Raw genomic sequence first — 23,781 nt, 5'->3', positions numbered from 1 at the left:
GTCAATATTGTCAACTACATCTGTTGTGTCCTATTGTCAGTAATTAACTTGTAAAATTTTAGAATCTCACGGCTTCCTATGAACTTGCTTCAATGACAGCTAGGTTTTCATGCTGTATTACTTAATTGCAGGCTCATTTTCCAAAAACTTCTTGCATTTATTACTTTCCAAGAATTTGAATTTATTACTGTATAGGAAAAATATTATTTCTTTCTTTGGAAATACATGAAAATGTTAATATCTTGGGCTTTTATTAATTTTCGTGGTTTTTGTTTAGTTGTTGGTTTTGTGGTGTTTTTTTTTTCCTTTTAACAGCACGTACGTTCCAGTTCCACGGAAAATCAAAGTCAAAAAAGAAAAGGTGAGTAATGCTGGTTTCTGAATTTGTTCTGCTAATCCACTTCTCGGTCTTTTGCGTTCTTTGTGAGACTGCAAGTATCCAAGGAACCCCTTGACATTCATAAAAACTGCAACCAAAACACACATACTGTACAAGGCTCAGATAAGCTGAAGGTTTAGCTCCTGTGTGCCGTTCAGGCCATAGATCAACCGCTAGATAACTGAGGTTAGAAAGAGCCTGCTCCTGTGACTGTGCCATTGCATTACCGCTGTTCTGAAGGTTGCGTTTCTTCCTCTGGTACTGCTCAGGGAGATTTAAGGGTGCACTGTTGGCCAGGTGCTCTCCCTCCACAGCAATTGCTCTCTTCCCACCCACTGCAGTCATTGGTATGTAATAACACCTTGAGCTGTGGAGAGCCTCTGGAGTTGTTTTTTTTCAAATCATTTGACTATTTGAACACCAAAGATGTTTCTCGCTCCTGCATCAGTTCCTTGTAATAAGGAGCTAAGTGAACTCTGAACAAATAAAGCTGCGTGTTTTCAAGTCAGTGAAGAATTCATGATGGTGTCAATGGCTCGTGGGGAAGGCTGTTAGCCCACAGCTGTAATAAATATCTGTACCCAATTAAACATGCTTGGAGACTGGGCTCAGACCAGGTTCATGCTGGTTTTGTCCCAGGTGTATTAACGCTCTCCTAGGCAATGTTCAAGCAAGGTTTGGGGGACAGCACAGTCCAGGGAACAGACCCTGTTTTGCACAGGGACAGAACTGAGCAATGTGGACAGGATCTGTGCCATGCCACTTGCCTCAAGTCTAACGAGACACGCCTGACACATTTTATTTCATAGTGTGGATGTGCAGAAAGCAATAGTCAGGGGACTTCACTTCTCTGAAAACACTGAGGAAGCATGGACAAACCTGGTGCCCACCCTAGAGTGATCAGAAGAGAGTCCATCCCACGCACACAGACTCATTGCCCAAGCCTGCTGCAGTTGAATAGATGCCCTACTGCTGGAGGCAGGATTTTCCACGGGGCAGAAGGGTCATTCCCGTGTTGGATCTGTAGCCACCATGCAAAAACTTTTGTTGCTGTAGCTGCATAGTTTGAGGACTTAACCAAGGCAGGCTACGTAGGGAGAGGAAAATGATTTCCTCTTCCACAGATCTACCAGCAAAATAAAAGTCTCGTTCTCTCAGCCTTTCGAGAGGCTCATTTTCAAAGGAGCTGAGGCTCCTAATGTCTCAAGGGCCGGTAAAAAATGGCCTTAGCCCCAGAGTATTAAAATTACAGATTCAAGCACGTGCCTTCATCCCGGAGGCCAGGTTTTGCCTAAGGCTTCAGGTGAGACCTTTAACCAGCGTCAGTTTATATCCCTGTGCTTCAAACCATGGAACTCTAGGGGGCATGAAATAATCACTTGGCTCATCCCTGCCTGTGGTGAGGAACACAATAACCTCTGCAAACCCTTGTGAGAAGCACTAGGGCAGGTTGTTAAAAAACTTATGTCACAGTTGAGTAGCACCAGCCCAGGGTACGACCGGCGTGATGCAGCAGCTTCCCCAGCAGGTCGATGAGAAGCTTGTATTGCTTCCCACGCCATGCAATGCCCAACACCCTGTGAGACGTGATTACACACCGATACAATAGCAGCAATTAACCTCTGGCTTTGTAAAAAGGAAAATCCCTGCAGCTAACCAGATAGCACTGGAACACTGTCACTCTAATTACAAACGCAGCATGGAGGGAAAAGCCTCTCTTTGCTTCATTCAGGGGAGGGGGCTGAAACCAAGGGCTCCTACCACTCTGGATTTACTGTACACTCAGGCCTGATCTTAAGTGCTCTGACTCCATTAGATTGCCTCTTAATTTCCCCTGGAGATAACCAAGTGAAATTTATGTCTTGTAAAAAAAGCACAGAAAAACAGCATGTTTGAGAAACAGGAGAAATGCAGCTGATGAAACCTGACGGGCTTCCTGACAGTGTACACCTGACCCCTGGTCTCCTTAGACCTGTACCTATAGGCATACCAAACACGGTTGGCGTATTTTGCAGAAGATGCGGTTGCTCCTACGTTCCCATCCAAATTACAGTCGACCTCAATGATCTTAAGGGTCTTTTCCAACCTAAATGATTCTATGATGCTATGAAATCTGCCATGGCATCTTACGCTTGCCTTGCCCAGGCCTCCAGCTCCCCACAGCCTGTTCTCTCAGCAGGACGCCACAGGAAGAGCTGAATGCCCAATTTTCTTCTCACTTGTGCCATTTCATACCCACTGGTTCCAGTAGGAGTCACCTAGGATTTACGTTAGTGTGAGCAGGTAGGGTATCAAGAGCAATGGAGGATTATGCACGTGTAATTACACATGGGTAACATTCCTGAATGCACTTTAGGTACGGGACCTCATTTTTCCCTTTCACCTGCCCTCAGGGAATAGCTGTTATTCCTTTCTCCCCCCTGCCCCATGCTGGTGTTCTTTAGCGATAACATGCTACCATTGTTTTTTTCCAGGATATTTCACTAATGAGTCTTTCTCTGATTTTGCTTAGATCCTGGTTTATAATCCAGCTTTTATGAAATATGTCTATGAAAACTGGCTCCAGCATCATGGGAGATACCCCTCCACAGGCCTTCTGTCTTTGGTGTTTGCACTCCACGTATGCGACGAGGTAAAGTCTGGCTGTGGTTACATATATGGATAAAAAATCAGGACATTTCGCACAGAAGTGCCAGGAATATGCCCTGGCCTCTCGCTCGCCCTTTATTTCCCCCTCTCCACTGTCTCTGCCGTTTGCTTTTCAAATAGGTACAGGCTCCTCAGTCATGCAGATATGCTCAGCTGGCAGTGATGGACTTTTTTCATGTCAGCAAGTGGTAGGGTTTAAGATGCATTCCAGAGGAATACAATTAAACGTAAATAGTGGCATTCCACTTGATATCAAAAGACATCTGAATATGGATGGTGTCTGTGCCCGTCTTGTTAGTGGAAGTCCCAGTTAGATTTTGTCTCGCTGTTATGGCACCAAGAGCCCCCTGAGCCTGTCCCCTGCCTCCAGCTGCCAGGTCAGAAAAACGTGAATCTCTTGGCCTTGTGTGACACCTGCCTGTACTGAGTACTCAAGGACACTGAAAATGACGCTTACATTTGGGCAACTGCATTGAGGTCTTATCTGTCTCATCAGTGGAGCCCAGAGGCCGATTCAGACAGCAAACCTCCTGGCAGGACATCAGGGGAGCTGTTTTCCAGTGTCTGTGCTGCCTGAGTTGCCACTGACTGTAATGGATGCTCAGGTGCCTCCACTTGGATATCTTAAATCTTAAACATAATCCCACCTGAAGAACTTTGATCACCAACTCTTACATAAGCCGAATTGGGAAATGCAGTATTTTCCAACCCAAGATTGTGGGTTTATACAGTAAATTATGGTAAATGTCTCTGCTCCTGCACTTGAGGAAATTCCCGGGCTTGGGTGATATGAGGGGCACCTAGGTGACTGGGGACTTAGCTAGTTAGTGTAAGGCCAAGTCACTCTACAGAATCCTGCAACCATGGGACTGTCAGCATGGGCGATAAAAATCATTATGCTGACAAAAACCCTGGCCTGGACACAGATCTGCTGATGAAAGAGAGCTTTTGTCACCTAGGCCTGTGTTGCTTGGAAAGCTGATGGAAATATTCCTAATTATGCTGGCAGAAACCGTTCCATAGTCAAGGCAGATAGGATGGGCAGGTCTGCTAAGCAGGCAATAAGCAAGGCTCTGACATTGCCAAAAATAATTTTAAACAACTCATATTTCGGTGGGTCCAGGTTTGGGTGACTTAGGGTGCTTGTTTTGTGGGCAATGACCCATTCAAACTCAGCCATATTGCCACTCAGTTTAAATAAATCAACTGTGATGTTTGGGCTTCTACCATCAGAGAAGATAGGCATTGGCATCGATGAACGAGCCTTTGGGAGAGGAAAGGCTGTAGGCATGCACACACGAAGAACATGATATCCATCTGCCTCTGAAAGGACTGCAAATGTCATATATGTGGGGATCGATACGGGTTATCATTTGGAAGACTAGGAGCAAACCCAAATTTTTCCCACTCTCTGTGGCCTTGATCAGCTGAAGAGAGATACTCATCCCAAGCCACTGACCTTCTGAGGTCAAACATCATGCTTAGGGGACAGGAATGTGTTTTTCATATTGCTGAACAAGAATTCACGGATAGAAATTTCTTTTTCAGGTCTGGCGGTGCTCTCAGCATAGCTTAGGATGTAATGTTTCTTGAGCAGGCCTTGGGCTGTTATTCTGCGGTTGCATTATCTCGTGCAGAACAGCTTGGCACACCACCGAGGTCCTCAAGTGCCACTGCTTATAGATAAACTGAGAATCGAGAGAGTTTCTTCAACATTTTAGATTAGGACCAATTGCTTTCTGGGCCGTAACACTAGTTCACTCTCACTTCCTAGGTGAACGTGTACGGGTTTGGAGCAGACAGCAAAGGACACTGGCATCATTACTGGGAAAACAACGCTTCAGCTGGGGCTTTCCGGAAGACAGGTGTCCACGATGGAGATTTTGAATTCAACGTAACGTTGACTCTTGCCTCCATTGAAAAAATAAATTTTTTCAAGGGCAGATGACCCTGGCCACAGGGAGAAGTGGGGGCTGCAATTTCCAACATGCAGCAGAACAAAGCTCAGTGAGGATGATCTGGGCACCAGCCAGGTTTGAATGCGTGGGTTTGGAGTGTCTCACTGCTGCGATGCTCACTGCTGGGAGCTTGGCTGAGGACTGGCTTCCACGCTGCACGTGATTTCCTATCTACCGATAGCTGGGAACTACCAAACAGCTGTGGGAATAAATGAATCTCTTCTTAGGCTCTATGGCTTGATTCTTGAATTACTGATGAAGGACCTGCCTGTTGCAATTAGGGGAAACCTGGGCACAGGAGCTGCTGTTTGTGTGTCCATTCTTTCCTCAAGTAAGGCAGGAGGTCCTTGAAGAAGAGTGAAAACAACTTCTGGTACTTGAGACCCACTAGGGCAGCTGTGAACATCATAGTAAGGATTACCTCAAAGAAATGTATTCACTTCTGCAGTTCTTTTTGAACTGTCTCTTCTGTTTCCTCTATTACTTCTAGTTTCATGCTGTATTAAGGAAAAACAGGATGAAGTTGCCTGGAGTAGTAAATATTTCAAACATCGCCTCATTCTGCATTGATAGTATCTAGAAAATACAGATGAAATCATCTCTGATCATATATTATTTAATATTGCTTCCTATGCAGCCATAATGAGAGAGAAAACAATACTGAAAACTCCAGAAAAAAAATGGCCTTTTCAGCCACTTGTTTGTTTGTCTTGTTTGGTTATATATAATTCTTACTTCTTTCTTTTTTTTTTTTTTTTTTTGAAAATACTCTGGAATGCTCATTTTTATTTAATCTGTTTAAGGATGGAAAGTGGACTTTTTGCTTTCAGTCGTTTATATGTGCCTTTTATAATTGTGCAACATGTGATTTTTTTTTAAGATGACAAACCCTAAATTAAACTTTTTTATAAAAGGGGGGAAAATTAACCAAAGTTTAGCCTCCGTGTGGTATACTTTTGTAGTCAAAACCAATAATAACAGCTCCTATATTGCTTTTGAGCAGACACAAATGAGACTAATTTTTAAAGGTAGCTTTTACCTTTTTTTTTTTTTTTTTTTAATGGGAAAATATCCGAAAGATCCAAGGAAACTTCTTATTTTTTTACAGATTTAGAAAGTGGTATCTCTTTACAAGGTCCCTATTTGAAATGGAAGAAATATCATGGGTTGGGATATCAGCTAGTAATACAGTAGGAATCTTTTGCCCTGTATCAGCACCTACAAGGAGCCAATCTACGCAAGCTGATCCTACAGTGTAAGCCAGACTTCAAAATTATGTGCCTCTCTGGAGGAATGAGTGAATTAATGTCTGTACCGCTAGGCAGCAAGAGGAGGGAAGTGACAGTGGAAGTTTTATATCCACAGATTTTTTTTTCTGGAATCAACATATTTAATCCTCAAGGACAGATAAAGTATGAATCCAAGAAAAAAGTTCAAGTAGTGAAGAATGGAGAGCGGTGTTTTTTTCTTCCCGATATCATGAGAACAGGATAAATGGGATATTGACCTGTTTTCAGCTCTGGTAAAGCCAATGGAGTTCTTGCCACAGACTTCAACGGACTTTAGATCAGGCTAGGAAAAAATGGCTCATTTCATTTTTAATTGACCTGAGCTCCCTTTGCTCTGCATGCATGACCCCTCAGTTCAGCTGTATGGAAAGGGCAGGATTTTCAAATCATCGTGCTGAGACCTGTTCATGATCCTCATGCCAAGAAGCCCTGCCTGGCGTGGTGGCCAGCAGAACTCACCTGCATGTCACACATTCAATGGGCTTACTGTCTTCAACGTGCCCTTTGTAAAAGAATGAAACATTTCTACCTGGACCATATCTGTTTGTTTGTTTGTTTGTTTGTTTTAAGCATTCCCACCGTTTAAATTGTTGTTAATCAATATGCTTCTGGTGAGATATCACAGTAATACAAGCAAAGCAACTTTAAGAGGAAAAAGACTCCATGGAAGACCCTGATGGTATCTTCGCCCTGTGGCTCGATGTCAGAGATACTTTTTTCGTCATGAGCTTCAAATATTTTAATTTTTTTTTCTCATAGACAGAAGTCAGTAATTCAGACATACTTCATTGCTGTTCCAGTCATTTTTAGAAAGACTTGGAAGAAAAATCATGGTGGTTTGGTACCCAAATCCCATTGATTTTTTTTTTTTTAACAACAGGTGGCAATTTGGGAACACAGAAAGTGGTAAAAAAAAAATCAGCTATCTTCTAGTCTGTGTTGTTCTGAAAGTTTCCTTTAGCTGTCCAAATCTGTCCAAATTAAATTTCCAGTTTTCCCCTGAATATTCTGCCTCTGCCAGCACATATGAAACATCATGGTGCATACTATTGTGGATAGACTTAGTGTCCTCAGCATGGAAGAAGCTGCAATTCCCATTTAATTTTCTTGCCGACAGCAAGCAGTAACTGTGCCCCACTGACGTCTATTTTTCAGAGTATGAGGAGAGCAGAGAGTGGACATCTCCACCTGCAGAATAAGGGATAGTCTATACCATCACATTTCTATTCCAGAGGAACTTTTTCTAAAGTCCTTTAGGCAACTGACTGTTGTGTTAGATCTTGGTCTCAGTTTCTCCGCAATTTTGCTGCTGTTTCAAATGCCTTCAGAATAAGGAGAAACCAACAGATGATACTGAGGGAAGAATTAATTCCCACTGCCAATGTTGAAGACTGTCTGTGTTCCTGCTAGAAACTTTGTGGGTTTATTTTGTTAAGAAGAACAACAAAGCAAAACATTTAGCAACATGTCAAGGCTTCAAACTCTTGGACTGTATTTGCCACCACTGCAAAGTCTCTGAAGGACTCCTTGGGTGTGTTAAGTTTTTTACCAAAGCCAAATCTCCTGAGCACTTTTTTCCTCCTATGACCAGATTTTTTTCCTATTTTGCTTTGACTAAGTGATCAATTATAAATTTAAATTTTTTTCTCTGATGGTGGGGAGTCTCACTCAATCATTCTTTGACATTTTATTTATTTAATTTTTCAGTATGATATGAATCAAAATAAATTTTTTATTGCAATCAAATCAAAGGTGTTCCTCTCTGTGCACACTTCTTCTTATCACAATATTTCCATTGTCTCCTAGAACCTCATCTGTCACATAACAGTGTAGTAACACATAATAACATATAAGAGCCTTATTCCAGTTTCCTCCCACCCATCCCTCAGGCTCCAGGCTGCTGGAGAGTTTGCGGGCATCTCACTGCTCAGCTTAAGGCAGCTCTAGGCCTCTCTGGAGAAAAGACTTAACCCTTACATGCCTGTGGTCTCCTGACAGATCTATGCTCAATCTAGGTGACACATAAGGGAAATTAAGGCAGACCCAGAAATCAGTGACTTGGGAAGAGATTCAGCTCACCTGTTCTCTGGGACTCTCAGACCTGGCTGCCTTCATAGGAGAGATGCTGAGGATCCACGCCAGGTCCCTATTTTAAGGGCCTAATTTAGCTGCTGTGATCACACAACCACTTCAGCCATGAAGTGGCTGAGGCTGTCCCTTAGAAGAACCCCATCTAGGAAATGGACATCTTTGATCAGGTATCACTTCGGCATGCCACAGCATTTCATCTGCATGACCATGGCTTTGCACAGGAAGACTCCTGTGGACCTCATAAGCTGCTCAGTTTCCTTGTGCACCGTTTCAGTTCATTGCGTAAGGGAGTGAGTAGGGTAGATGGCCTAGCAGCGATGCAAGCTGCCCGTTGAAATGCAACCACCCTGGCTGCTTAGGGGTAGAAACTCAAGAAGTCATCACTGGGCACCTCAGGAAGCTCCCTCCCATTCAGATATAGGCAATGGTCTGATGGTCATAGTAAGAGCTGCTTACTGGTGGCATCTTCAGAGCACCAAGTTCTTCAGAGCTCTTTCACGCTTTGCTTTTCAACCCAGGCTCTAGACATGCTGCACCAGTAAGATACTAACCACTGTTAATGGATGCAGCCCAGCCAGCAACACGCCTGTTGAAAACGAGTGGGAAGCAGAGGCACAGAACTGTGCGGAGCTATCCTCTCCAGGTCACTTCAGATCCCAAAGCCTGCTTTCTGCCCAGAGTTTCTACAACCAGGCTGCTCACAAGGTTGTTACCAACAGAGAAAGCAGGAGTGCTGACCTGGGATGGCTGTCAAACTAGACTGTCACAGTGGCTCTGTACCTTCATACTTGCCACCGTGCACAGAAAATAGGAAGCGTATGCTCCTTTATCATCTTCAGCCATGCAAAATGACACTTGGGAACAGCTTGCTCTTGAAAATAATTTTGCATTTTGTTTCATGTCCACTCAGAAGAAGCACACTGAAATGCAGCTTCCAGATCTGAAATGATCTTGTCAGGAAAGTAATTTGCATAAAATTATAATCTGAAGACCCCCTGAGACCAGTCAGACATGGAGCAGTGACAACATCAACAACCAGACAGATGGACCAACCACAGGAGTTGGACAAAGGACTTTGCTTATAGCATCAAATGAAGAAAGAAAGTACCCACAGGGGAACAATATGGTTTCAGTTCGTGGCATGGGTACCTTTGATGGCTCACATTCAGGATAGCAATTAAACTCAACAAATGAAAAGGCAAGAGAGTCCCTTGCCACCTTTAAAAATCTCTGTTTTCACTTGTCTTTCCTACAGACTTTCAGGGAACAGATCTCATTAAATTTTGTTATCTTCAGGCAATGTGAAATAAAATGCAGTTCCCACAGTGAAAAGTTCTCCAAGGTTAGGTACTTTTATGCAGAGGTATATCTCTATGTTTTCAGTTTAATTTTCTCCTATAGGAAACTCACCATGTTGCTTTACTCTTTAGTTTCTAAGGTAACCTTTGGCTGGCAGAATAGAAATATGTCCGTATGGGAATTTGTGTCTGTGACATTAACACTCCTACTAAGACAGGACATTTCCCAGAACGGTTACTTTTTCCACATAATCAGAGACTCCAGAGTCACACAGCAACTACCAACTGCCTCCCCATCCACCCAGACAGTAAATCAGTAACAAAAGCCTCCTGGCCTATGCCACTAATGCTGCATCCTGCAGCACCATGATGTTCCTCCAAGGGTGCCCCAACCAAGCCTCCAAATCAAGTGGTACATCAAGGAGCCCCTTACAGTGGTTTCTCCCCATGTGGATTTTTACGTTCCCCCTCCTTGATTTCCTGGGGCTGGCCCCCAAGAGCTGTCACCATCCAGAGAAGCTGCACATTGTTCCACCAGCCCAAGCCCATAGTCTGAGGCCAGGTGTTTGGATGGACTGGCCATACTTAAGCTGTGCTTTGAAGCATGCTCAGTTTGCAGCCACGTCATGTGTTCAGCCTGTGCACATGGCTGAGTGGGTTTTGTATAACAGAAAACAGGGGAAAGAGTGATTTCCACTCCTCTTTCTCCTTTGAGTGTTGGAGGATTTTGAGTAAGACATCCTCACGTTCAGATGTCAGAGGGTGGGTATGTGTAAGCAAGTTCCCCAAGACGCTGATGAGGCACCGAGCTTCTGTCTGCAGCAGTGGAGTCACAGGCAGAGTCATGGGAGCAACTTGTGAGCGATGCGTCATCACTGGGGACATCAAAGAATTGGCTGTAGGGAGTTCTGCTGCTAGCTGACAGGTTCTGTCATTTGAGGGTTTGGTTTGAATAGGTGGGTAAAGAAATAGAAATAAACGGAAGTAAAAGTCAAGACAAGCTAAATAAAAATAAAGCTTCTAGAAAACCTGTGGAAAAAACCCTAGCATTTTAACCATTTCTTTGGTCCGCTGCAGTTGGTGAGCCAGGAGTGAATTAGGCTGGTGATGGCTTTGGGCAACACATGTTGTGATTGGACCCTGGCCAACAGCCAAGCACCCACCCAGCCACTTGCCCCCTGGGTCCCCTCTGTGGGATGGAGCAAAAGCAAAAGCAAGAAAACTCGTGGGTCAAAATACAGTTTAATTAGTAAAAGAAGAAGAAAAACCAGGCTATGTGAAGGCACCCACCACCTTCCACCAGCAGCCCATTGCCCAGCCAGTGTTTGTGCAACTTCCACCTTGGAAGACAATCCCCCATCTCCTTCTCCCTCCATCCCAGTTTATCGCTAAGATTGACACTACATGGGCTGGAATAACCCTCTTGGTGACGGGTCAGATGTCCGGGCTGTGTGCCCTCCCAACCTCCTGCTCACCCCAGCAGAGTCACTAGGGAGGGCAGGCCAAGGAACAGAGAAGGCCTTGACACTGTGCAAACACTGCTCACCAACAGCCAAACTCTGGTGTGTTAGCAACCGTGTTTTAGCCACCAAGCCAAAGCAGCACTATACGGGCTGCTTTGAAGAAATTTAACTCCATTCTGGCCAGACTAAAACAGAGACTTAAAGAAGTCTAGGGATCGAAGGGGTGCCAAGACATTTCCTGAAGTCTAAAAGCAAGTAATACCAAAACCACCTGAGATAAATCTTTAGGTCAAATTTACTCTACCTCAGTTACTAGTTGTTTCCGGTTACTCACCCATCCCACAGATAACACACTGGAATCAGGTGAGGTTACTACTCACCACTAGCAGAAATGACATGATCCGTACTGAAAAGACAAGGAGCTGTTTCAGGAGAAGTGCAGCCAGGAGCACTGGTGGCAGTTCAATTCTTGTAACTCTAGCAACTGGAATAATCTTCTAACCCAACAGCAAGGGCGATGAGAAATCCCTGGTTTATGTGGCTGTGTCATGGTGTTTGCTTCCCTCCCTGGGTCAGCACAACGCTTCCTTCCCTGAAGGTGTGTGCCATTCCACCAGCAACGGTCCTCTCTGTGGTGGCTTCTTGGGGGCCAAGGGGACTTTGCTGCCTGTCACCAGTTGCAAGTCTAGCCCACAGCTACATTAGATTTTACAGCTTAGCAAAGAGATCATGCAGACACAAGTAAATGAAGCTGGAACAATGTTTTTATTTCCTATAATAAGCAAAGGAACGGGACACATCAGCATGCACGCAGATTAATGGGTCTCTGAGCAGCGAGATGTGATTAACTCATTTCAGTCAGTGCTGGGGATCTCAGCACCTCATTAGCTTTTTCATTAATGGTTACAACTAATGTCTGATTAGTGTCTTCGGTTTGCCACTAATGAGCTCTCCTTAACGGAGACGGAGTTTTCCACTGGGTGACAGTGAAAGGGAGAGGGAAGGAGCCTTCTAATTACTGTGTTTAGGGGGCACCTCGCCATCACTGTCACTGACCCAGCTGTCCTCCCTGCACCCTTGGAACTGGCCCTGCCGCACTGGCTTAGGCAAACGTGCAATACGCCAAGCACACGCAGCAAGCCAGACGGGAGAGGCCCCAGTTCTAGTTCCCAAAAAAGCCATCAGCCCACGCTGCATGACAGCATGTGGGACAGCCTGGAAGGTACGAGTCCCCTCCCTGAGCTAATGGGTGTGAGGGGCAACGAGTGACTGGAGAAGCACAGGGCAGGGACAAGGAACACTGGATAGACACAAAGGAACAGCTGCTTCCGCACGGAGCGCGCGGTGCGTTTGTTTTCTCATACACTTCGGCGGTTTCCCCACTAGGGCGCGCTGTTTCCCCGCGCCCTTGAGTGTCCCGGGGCTGCTGGGGCACACGGCGCTCCGCCGCCAGCAGGTGCCACAGCACCGGCTCAGAGCTGGTTCCCTGCTGCCACTGCTGCCTTCACAGCTGTAAGGCTCGGGAGTTATTTGCTACATCCATCTATTTTGGCCTCTGGATGAGAGGTAAATGCAGAAGCCCACCAGCCATGAAAGGGATAGGGCAGCACAAGAAGGCAGAAGTCCTGCGAGGCTTCATTCCCACCCCAAGGGTTTGCATCAGTGCTGTTATCCCTGCAGTGTTCCTGTTTTGAAAGAGGATAACAGTCCTAGTCATGTGTGTGCTGTCTTTTGTACCGACCCTTTAAAACGCTCGTTATTGGGGGTGGGGGGTGGGGGGGATGGGATTCGGAGAGAAAGTAAAATTTTTCTTCCTCTAAAACTTCATCCTCTTACCAGAGACAAATATTTGGAACTCCTGGCTTTGTGATAACCCTCATTTTTTTTTTTTTTTATATTATTTGGGGATGTAAAAGTCTTTAGTTATAGTAGATCAAAATGTCCTTTCTGAACCACAAAGGCAACTCGGTTGTTTCTAACAGGGCTTGCATATTATGCTACCAATATAATCAACTTGTGTAATTTTGGATTTATTTGTTCTCAGCTGTAGTAACCAAATGTTAAATGAGGGGCAGATATATTGTCAAAAGCAATCAATGCTGCAAATTAATTAGCTGCGTTCAATGAAAGCAAAACCCCTATCTGGCTGCTGACTGCCAGCAGTGTGTATACCCGTGCCTCAGCTGTGCCCCAGAGCTGAGGCAGAGGGAAGCGTCCCATGGGGGCCAGTGGGGTCCACCTGGCAGAGCACTGGGCAGGGACCCTGGGGCTTTTGGCTCCTGCCTTGGGCTCCAGGATGGCCCTGCTGCCTAACCACACCAAGTCCCATCGCCCGTCCACTGTGGGGGAAAGTGCACCCATCCCGGCCACTCCTGGGGACAGCTGTGGCTGGGGCACACTGGCATAACCCATCATCCCCCGACATGGGAGCAGAGCTGCCTCCAACCCACCTCGTGGGAGGAGATGCTTGAGCCGAGCCTGAGTAACTGCACGGTGATGCTGCACCCTCTCCTGGGCCTGTGACACTAAGCTCCACTGTTTAAAATTGTGCTATTTGAACAGCTACTGTCTTCAGTCTTAAATTCCCTATCTACACACTTCATTAGGCCCCTGGGTTTTCAATACTGTGAAATCACAATGTACAGTGAACATTTGTTCCACCTCACCTCTTCTGCTGAACACTTCCATAGTCCACTTACTTCAAGCTGAAGAGTTTTTATTTGTTATTCTTCTTTGCTCGTCTCTGAGATGGGTGTGAGGTCCTTCACCAAGCCCAGTAACTCCCATGTCATTGGCCAGATCCTCACAACTGACCACAGGTGATGCAGGACTGCAGCCCAGGGCAAAATTAACCGCCCTGGATTGCAGATGCTCTAGCCACTATTGCTTTGCTCAGCTTTCAGTTGTTTTCAGTGGTGTGGTAGCTCATCCTTACTCATAGTCCATGAGTAGCAAGATTCCAGAGCAGCTAGGAAAAGGATGCGCTAAGGTTTGTAATGGGGCTTTTCCTTCCTGAGTGTGTACCTGAGAACACTCCTGCCCTGGGACACTCACACTTATGGGCAGCTAGGATGCACTGTGGTGACCATGCTGACCTGCGTTTCCAAGAGTAAGGCTGAGCTGTTTGCCCAATGCTTCCTTCATGATAACAGAAAGCACAGTAAGGCTCAACTCACCAATTCTAGACATCTCTCCATGAATAACCCACTATTCATTCCTGTGGCTACATCAGCGCTGCTCATACATCATCTCCTGCAGGTGGTCTCACCCACACCACCAAGGACGAGTTCTGTCCAGCTGACTGACCATATTTGTGCTGCTTAGCATCTAACCCTTCATCTCTTGTGTGCCCCAAATACTGGCCCTGTGACCTAAAAAATAATTATTACTAAACCATATATATATATATATATATATATATTCTCTAGGTAAAAGTATGTGAAATAACATAAGAGTATGGCAGCAGCACAATCGAAGTGGGATTCTTATGACACAAAGCTGAATGTTTATGTTGTGTCCCCAGAGGTGGCATGAAGGCAACGCTGGAAAGTGCAAAGTGTGAGCTGGCAGCAGGCACTTGAGAGTAGGCGTGTTTTGGGAGATGTTTATATATGTGGGTATACACACATAAAAATAGGATATAATAAAATAGGTCAAGTTCCATTCTTGTGACTGAGGGCACAGGTGTACCATGGAGTATACCTGTACAGCTAGGCCTCTGTATCTTAAAAATACTGGATGGCTTCATTTATATTGTCTTTTGGGACCAGCCCTTGGCTCACGCTGTGGCCCAGACTAAGCCTGGGCATTCTCTGAGAGGAGATGAGGAGCCCTGAGCTAAAGGAGTGCCAGGGAACAGATTATGGACTGAACAGTATGGGTGATCCCAGGACACAACTTGGTCCTAGTTAGTCCCTAGCCGGCACGTAAACCCTGTGCTTTCTTTGCTGCAATTACAACAAGCAATGTATAAGGATGCTGAGAAGTACTGTCTGGCTTCAATGTTACAGAACCACAGAATGGTCAGGGTTAGAAGGGACCTCTGGAGATCATCTAGTCCTCCCCTTGTTAAAGTACGTTCACCTAGAGCAGGCTGCACAGCTGTGTCCAGGCAGGTTTTGAATGTCTCCAGAGAAGGAGACTCCACAATGCAGCCTGTTCCAGTGCCCTGTCACCTTCAAGATACAGAAGTTCTTCCTCATAGTCAGATGGAACTTCTTATGTTGCAGCTTGTGCTCACTGCCCTTTGTCCTGTCACTGGGCACCACTGGAAGGATCCTGGCCCCGTCCTCTTCACACTCGCCCTCAAGATACTTGTAGACATTGATAAGATCCCCCCGCAGTCTCCTCCAGGCTAAACAGCCCCCGCTCTCTCAGCCTTTCCCCAGAAGGGAGATGCTCCAGCCCCCTCATCATCTTTGCAGCCCACTGCTGGACCCTCTCCAGTAGCTCCCTGTCTCTCTTGAACTGGGGAGCCCAGCACTGGGCACAGCACTCCAGATGCAGCCTCACCAGGGCAGAGCAGAGGGGGAGGACAACCTCCCTCGACCTGCTGGCCACGCTCCTCCTGATGCACCCCAGGGTCCCACTGGCCTTCTTGGCCCCACGGGCACGCTGCTGGCCCACGGGCAACCTGCTGCCTACCAGAACTGCCAGGTCCCTCTCTGCAGAGCTGCCCCCCAGCAGGTCACCCCAGGCTGTACTGGTGCGTGGGGCTGTCCCTCCCCAGGGGCAGGACCCTACACTGGCCTGTGTTGAACTTCACTGGGTTCCTCTCTGCCCAACTGTCCAGCCTGCCCAGGTCTCGCAGAATGGCAGCGCAGCCTCCTGGGGTACCGACCGCTCCTCCCAGTTTTGTAGCATCAATACATGTCCTTGCCCTGGTGTTAAGGAGAGGTGAAGATGGCTGAAACAAGTTCATTTCAATAGTATCAAATGACAGTAGAAACAACAACGGCCATGCATTTCAGCTTGGGAGGTTCAGACTGGACGTTAGGAAAAATGTCTTTCTCACTAGGAGAGTGAGAAAGTACCGGTCAGTCAAGGGAAGAAATGGGACCTCTGTCCTTGGAGTATGTCAAGACTTGACTAGACAAAGCCATTGCTGATCTGATACAGCACTGGAGATCCCCACTTGGACTAGACACCTTCAAAGAGACCTTTCAGCCAAAGCTTCTAGGCATCGCTGGTGAACTGCAGCTCTGCAGAATTTTTCTGTTATTTTGCAAGGCTGGGGTTATGTCTGGGCAGCATGCTTCTCTGGGAGTGAAATGGCTTTTTTGAACCAGCTGACATTGCAGAGTTTTGAACAGAAGACAAAGATTTCTTTAAACCTATCAGCAAAGACTCTCTGGCATCCAGCTGTTTTGGGAGAGGCTGTATTTTGCGGGAAGGACAGGAACATTATCGCGCTTACAACAGCAAAGGTTGGCTGGTACAGAACAGCTCTAACTCTTTGTGTTTCAGGTATTTGCTTCCTTTGATAACCATGCTCCTCAGACCCTCCTCTCCTGTGCAATGATACAGAATACCTAAACCAACCCCCTAAACAAACTCATCAGCTCTGCAAACCTGCTTAGTGCAGAGATCAAGGCAGCATGTTATTACTTGGCCATGTTCTCAAGTCGACGTAGATCAGCTCCTTGTCCCAGAGGTCAAAGTTACATCAATTTACAGCAGTCAGCAGGATTTTCTATTACATCCCAGAAGAAAAAAAAAAAAAAAAAGAAAGAAAATATGCCATTTTTATCACCACCTGAGCTCACTCTCTGTGAATTTAACTTTCTGGATCTATGGAAATGCCATATAGTATTTATAATACACCATATTCTGGCATCCTTTCCATTCAACTCTTTGAGCTCATCTTTCGTCAGACTGCTGTCTAGTGCTTAGCACAGGAGGGTCTGGGCCTTGACCAACAATTTTGATCTGCTCAGTAGCCATGAAAAAATATGCCCAGCCAAACCCGTCTACCAGTCAAATATTTTGCTGTACCTCAACAGGTTCCTAAAAATCATATCATTTAATGGCATGCAGCAGGGTCACAAGTTGTCACTAAAATGATAGTGTCATGGTGACTCCTTGTTGCTGTAGCACAAGTGTACCAGTAATGTACTTCAGGAGCTGCACAAACCTGAAACAAAAAATTACTCCTATCCCCAACATACACAGGCTAGGTAAGTATTTTATACGTTCACTGTTTCATGAAGAACAATCAAAAAATGGCATTTATGAGAAGATAATTTGCAAAATTTTCTTACGCTTTATGTATAGGTATATAGAGAGTGAATCATAGACATACATATGTATTTACAGATCAAATGTCCACCTATCCTTTTGGCTTGAATTTTAATTATTCTTTTTAAATGTTGTCCCAGTCTTTTCCCCCTTCCAAATTTTCAGGAGTTGTGGAAGAATTCTGAAAGTTGGAGAAAAATAAAAAGCAGCTCTTTTTACAATGTAGCAAAAAGCACTGGAGCAAAGGGAAACTTTTCCTTGGAGAAATTAATGATTTATGAAGTCTCATTCCCTTTTGAAAGAATCCTCATCTGAGGAGGAAGAGTACAGCAACATTGTTTGAAGCATGGGGTTAACAAATTTCACGCTACAATAACTTATCTTTGCTCTGTAGGTCAGTCATTAACCATTATTCAGGCCACATTTCTAAAATTTCCCTTGGCTGGACTGTGTCATGCTCACAGTTATAAATTTGTAGACCTAAGATGTGCAGATGTGGCTTTCAGGAAGGCCTCATCCTGCAACATGCTGTTGAAAATTCATATCAACAGCTCCACTGACATCAGGCTAAAGCTGCTTATGTGAGGTTGGTCTGATCCTGTGTTGGCCTGAGTTCAGTTCAGGATGTGATCTTTCCATTTTCTTCAGAGGGTTTGGATTAAAACTGCAGGCCATGTCCGTGCCAGCGAACAGAAAATCATGGAGCTTTCCCAGGTGTTGGTGCTATACACACCGCTCACGTCCACCCAGCTCGCTGCGTTTAGACCCATGTGCCAGGTGTTGCCTCGTGGGAGTGGCCCCCAAAACCAGGCCAGCAAATGTGCAAACAGCTAAGCAGAAGGGACAATTGTGGGACAGGGTTTCAGTCTGTGCTTTGTTTTATTTATCAGTCTGGGCCCAACCTGAGACAGCTCAAACCCGAATCCCACCAATGTACTCCTGAGCAGTGGGAAAGACCACCCTGTCAGGGGCAGGTAGAGCATCCTCCATCTTCTTTGCCATCACTATCACCGTTCCTCCCCACTGCAGAGCAGATAGATGTTGGCCATCTACTGCCACATTTGGCTCAGAGACCAGGTTTTTACATTTCTCCTTTACCAGAAAGAGAGATGAAAATCACAGCCTGTGCATGTTTGCTTTTCTACTAGGTGGTTGGACTGGAACAATGGAAAGTGACTTATGCTGGAAAACAGTTGTAGAAAGAAAAAGATACCGCGAAAGCAGTCCCTACCAAAATGGGAATGGGTAAGGGAAGCGAGTTCACGGTACACAGATTAGTCAAATAGCTTGTCTGGGTTAAAATGTTAGTCGAGGTGTGTGTCTCAATGCTGTATTAAAGGATAGAAATGTCATTTCATGGCTTTATTTACTCTTTTCTATGGAAAAGACTTCTCTTGGAAAATTGTCTGTTTATTTCATAGCACGCTTCCCTGTGGTAAAAGAACCCTGAACTGGCCTGGGAAAGGGAGACAGAGAAAGGTCGGGTCTCCTATCCTACCCATGACCTCACCCCCAGTTAAGTCCTTGGCCAACATCAGCCTGACATCAGGAGGAGGTGGTAGGTCCACCATCCCCTCCCCATATCTTCTCTTCCCCATTATCTCTAGTGTGGTCATCTCAGCCTGGCAGACCTGTAGGGTTGCTGCCAGGCTCAAAGGGAAGCAGGCAGCATCCCCAGTGGGAGGTCCCTGCGGAGTCAGCCCTTCGCTCCACCTGATTTTGGGTTGTTACTGACCTTGGCTAGATAGGAGGTAGTGAAGTGAAAGCTGAAGAGCCCCCTGTTCATTCCTCATCCCTGTTCCATGCAGTAGCCTCAGGAAAGGCTCTTGCTCATCAGTTTGTTATTGATCCGTGCCACTTACAGCAGTTGTAATTGCAGAGATAGGAGTTGCAATCAAAGCAGTGGGAACAGCATGGTGGTTACCAGAAGAGGTACACCTCCCATGCAGGAGTGGTCCAGAGACCAATATACCTGGCCTCTCATTTCTACTTTGCAAACCATGCCTGGGCAGAGGCCATTTGATTTTCCCCCACACCTTCTCACATGGGTGTCCTACTTCATTTCTCCTGGCCTGCACAGAACAGAGAGATCCCTGGAACTCCTGAGGACTGACCAAACGCCTGCAAGACATGACTGAGCATCTTTGACAGCCACATAGCATTTGGACAAGAAGACCCATCTTTGACAGCCACATAGCGTTTGGACAAGAAGACCCTGCTAACACCCAGCAGACCTCACTAGTCCTGAGATAAGCTGGGTGGTCCATGTGTCCTGCTGCTCTGCGCTGGATAAGAAAGATCAGAATCCTAAGGTCCTCCCTTTTAAGAGATAAAGAAGCAGGTTTTAAGTCAGAAGTCTTACTGAACAAAAAAAGAATATTTTTTTCCAGAAGCTGGTTCTACCTGACCACACTGCTGCTTATTTTTTTCCCATTCCCATCCAAGCAGAGCCAGAGCTGGTGCAAGAGAGCGGGACTGCACTGCTGCAGCTACGCAGCAGCAGCCACAGCTCACAAGAAGCCCAAATCTCCTTTCCCTGCCACCCCCTCCCTCCCCCCCACCCCCACCCCACCCCCGGTAAATCCACGCCAGTCCTAGCACTGCTCTGGCATGGCTGCCCACGCAGCTATAGGGGCCAACAATAGCTAAACTGGAGTATGGTCACAAAGTTAATTAACAGATTATATTGTCCTGCTTTTGGCACAGAAACCTCTCCAGCTTTTTATGCTCTTGTCCCAGAAGGGTGAACAAGGACGCATGACATATGTATAGCTTCATTTATCCTGTCCGTGACCTGCATTTTGGTCCTGATTCTAGTAACAACTAACGAAATCCCAGTGTGTGCTTGTTCTGGTTTTCCCACCCCTCCCCTCGCTCCCATTTCTGATTTCTGAGATGTCCTGAAAATAATTCTGTTAGCAGGAAAATAAACAGGACATTACTCTTGATGGCTTTCAATTGTATTTTCTCTTTCCCTGATGTCAGCCTCTGGCAGAGGGGGGTAAAGAGGAACTCAGGGCCATCAGAGAAGCTTTTCTGGCACAGAGGAGGAACCTGCACACTGCCAAACTCTTTACTATTGTTCAGCGTGCACCCTGCTGTTTGTTTGGGACCTGGAAAATAAAGCCTTACTGTGAAATTGTTAAAGAAAAAAACCAAAGCTAAGCATAGCAAATGCAGGTCAAGCAGCAGAATGAGCTGGTCTCAGCAAATGGGCATTTTTTGCCTTCTGTGACAGCTGGTGGTGACAAAGGAGAGTTGGTATTTTTTAATGACTATTGTTGCATTTGGATTAGTAATGAGGGGTATTAGAGACTGAGCAGAAGACAGAACACAAACCAGGCTTGCACCCCGTTCAGGCTCCGTTCACAAGGCAATCTTTTTCCCCAGAGAGACAGGTAGACCTCTCCTTGGCCCAGCCCATCATGGTCTGTCACCTACTCCCAGTTTGATGGGCCCCTGGCTCCCACCAGCACTAGATCCTCTGCTCATCCAGTGAGCCTGTGTCCATCTGTGCTGATGGTGCTGAGCACTTCTGCTCATTCTCTCAAATTCACCTCCTGTGAGTGAAGCAAAGATCAGGGTGTTGCAGGATCAGTTCCTTGCCAGAGCAACTTTGTTTAAGCACAAGCTGTATTAGTTAAAAACACAGTTATTAAACTTTGAAAGGACTTCCTCTGCACCGCAGGGCAAAGCTGTCCCTCTTCAGGTACATCTTCAGGAGATTCCTCATATCTCTGCAAGAGCTCAGGATGCTCTGGTCGGCTATCACAAGGAAGAATCAGCTTCTGAGGAGGCACAGCTGAACCTCAAATTGCAGTGATTATTGCCACCTCACTTCTCAGTGGTTCCTGCAGATGGCAATCCGAATGTTCTCAGTTTAATCAAGTGACAGGCGGCAGTAACAAGTGACAACATAAAGAATGACAGCGAGGGAGAAATATTGCTTGAGGCAACACTCCAGACTGGATGGAGCTGGGTGGGTGCATGAGGGCAAACAAGCCACTCCAGATGGAAGAAGCCAAAGAAGACATCTGAAATCACCATTTTTTTATTCACAGATGAACATCAGCCTGTTTTCCATTCTGCCAAGCACGTTGCATTGCTTTCACTATGACTGCTCCTGAAATGTCTAAGTCCCCCCTTTCCTTTCCAGCCCAGATTTTCCCCTGAGACCATAAGCCTGGCCATAGACTCTCAGACCAAAGGCTCAGCCCCCCCAGCATCCCACCTGTGATGAATGTCTTGGAGCAGATGCTTGAGGAAGAGCACACAGCAAGTCAATTATCCCTGCTCTTCTCTCGCAGCTTCTGGCAGCTGACACACCAAAGAAGAAGTTACATTTCCATCCATCCTGTCCTACATGGATTTCTCTACCTTCTTTTGACTCTGAATCCTTCCCCTCGACAGAGGGCAGCGCTGTCCCGGCTGCCGCAGCCCCGCGCCGTGTTGCAAGGGGAGATAAAGTGCGATACGTGTTACCAAAGGCTGACGCCTTTTTGGCACGGCTCTGTGTTTTGATCTCCTAGTAAACCAACTTAAGAACCGCTGGGGTTACAAAAGGCAGGAGTTAATCAGTAACTCAGATGTTTATCACCTGCATGTTTAACTATTTATTCCTCCCTTGCAATACCTTTTTTTTTTTTTTTTAACCTTCATTTAATGAGTAACTACTGGGAAGGGGATTAAATACAACCGTTCTCTCAACATATTGGGACTTTTTGGTGGTAAAAAAATGGGACTTTTTGACTGTATCAGTAAGCAACTGTATCCCACACTTGCTGACACATAGAAAAGAGAATTCAGGTGTTTCCAGAGAAAAAAAGCCCCTTCAGTATAGACTCCCACCACCTAGTATGGCATGTTCTCAACTTCAGTGCTGTTCTGCAGCCATGCATCTCCATGTACACCCCGGTATAACTTTATCCCTTCTATGCTCTCTCAACATCTCCTGTTGTGCTTTCCTTCCCACCTGTTCACATAGAACCACAGAAACATTTGGAGCAGAGTGATCTCTGGAGGTTTTGTGGTCCGTTTATCTTCCCTCTGCTCAATACCAGTGCTTCCTTTCACTGGGAGAGGAGCAAGGAGGTGAGCCAATTTTCTTGTAGAGTGACTTGTGAATTAGGTACTTTCTGTAGGGGAGGACTTTGTGTCCCAGTTTTGTCATTGCTAAGTGTGTGAATGTGGGCAAGTCAACAACTCTGCCTGTTCACATGTAACATGAAGCAATGTGGTCTGTGGGCACTGCAATGGAAAATCAGCTGAGTATGGAGTTTTTGGGTATCTATAAAAGTGTGTTATTACGGCAATATAAAGCATGACTATCTTATGCAATTATTCCCGTGCAAGGGATGTGCTGATCTCTCTGTGCCCCTTTCTACCCTATCACTCTCATTCCTTCTTGTGTTTCAATTCCACCCAAGTCCTCACTGCATTTGATTGCTTTTCTCTGTGTGTGTTCAAAATACAGCTCTTAAAGCAACTGTTAAAAAAGTTCATGGTGTCAAAGCTTTGTGTGTATTCATAATCCACTCTTCTCACTACTGATAATGACACGCCTTACCAGATTTAACTCCTCTTTGCCCAGCAGAAATGCTACCGCTGCTCTCTAACTCACTTCCATCCTCCTGGTTAGTACTGTCTTTGCCCCAGAGCCTCTGCTCACTCGCATCACCTCCAGCAGAGAAGTAGCCTGTGAACATGGGCTTGAGCACACTCAAAATAAAAGCCAGGGGCATAAAAGTAAATGAGGGCAGCAATGCTTCTCCAGTCTTTACTCCTGCTGATATTGGCTGAGCTTGAAAGACACAGCTGGGTGCCAACAGCCCAGGCAGAGTTTAAAGGAGTGGTACTGGGAAAGGAAGGATGGATTGATGGACATACTCTTCCTGTAAACTGAAAAAGTCTGACTACAAACAGCCAGAAACAAAAAAATCTAGAACTGCGCGGGACAACTTTTGAGGTTGCTTTTGAAAGAAACACTCTTGACCTGGCAACGGCGTTATTAGCTTCCTAGCATTGATTCTGAAATTCCTCTGTCTCTTTCCAGCCTAAATGAAACACTAATTAAAGCCACCTATTGCAAAAACAGCCCTAGGTTCATAGTACTATTTATTAAGCTGTCTGAAAACCCTTAGCTCCCTAGTGAGACAAGAGAGAACAATATTTTCATGTTACCAATTTTTTACTAATTCTGTCATTATATGGAGTGAGGCGAAGGAGGCAAAAGGAGTAAGCAAGAGGGAGAGATCTTACCAAAAAAAGGGGTTAGTAATTTTCCATTTGCCATTTGCTGGAGGTAGAGTAGTAATTTAGTCACAGAGAACAGAACCACAAAAAATAAGCAGAGGTCCATGCTTTGCAGCATGAACAGAAATCAGCTTCCATAGAACATGTCAAGAAAACCTGTGACCG

The 23,781-nt window shown here is 45.7% G+C and overlaps 1 protein-coding gene across 1 annotated transcript in view; it reads left to right on the top strand.

The window, feature by feature from the left end:
• The window catches only part of ST3GAL1 (ST3 beta-galactoside alpha-2,3-sialyltransferase 1), a 69,077-nt gene extending 61,881 nt beyond the window's left edge, over positions 1 to 7,196 (top strand). Inside the window, exons 5-7 of the mRNA XM_080377897.1 lie at positions 316 to 361; positions 2,892 to 3,011; positions 4,803 to 7,196. Coding sequence (XP_080234023.1) covers positions 316 to 361; positions 2,892 to 3,011; positions 4,803 to 4,976 — 340 coding nt within the window. The 3' untranslated portion in view covers positions 4,977 to 7,196. The remainder of the gene's footprint in view (positions 1 to 315; positions 362 to 2,891; positions 3,012 to 4,802) is intronic.
• The last annotated feature ends 16,585 nt before the right edge of the window (positions 7,197 to 23,781 follow it).

Source organism: Falco punctatus (assembly GCF_963210335.1).
Source record: "Falco punctatus genome assembly, chromosome: 3".
NCBI classification, from domain to species: Eukaryota; Metazoa; Chordata; class Aves; order Falconiformes; family Falconidae; genus Falco; species Falco punctatus.
The sequence above is the reverse complement of the archived record's forward strand: the minus strand, read 5'-3'. Positions and strand labels throughout refer to the sequence as shown.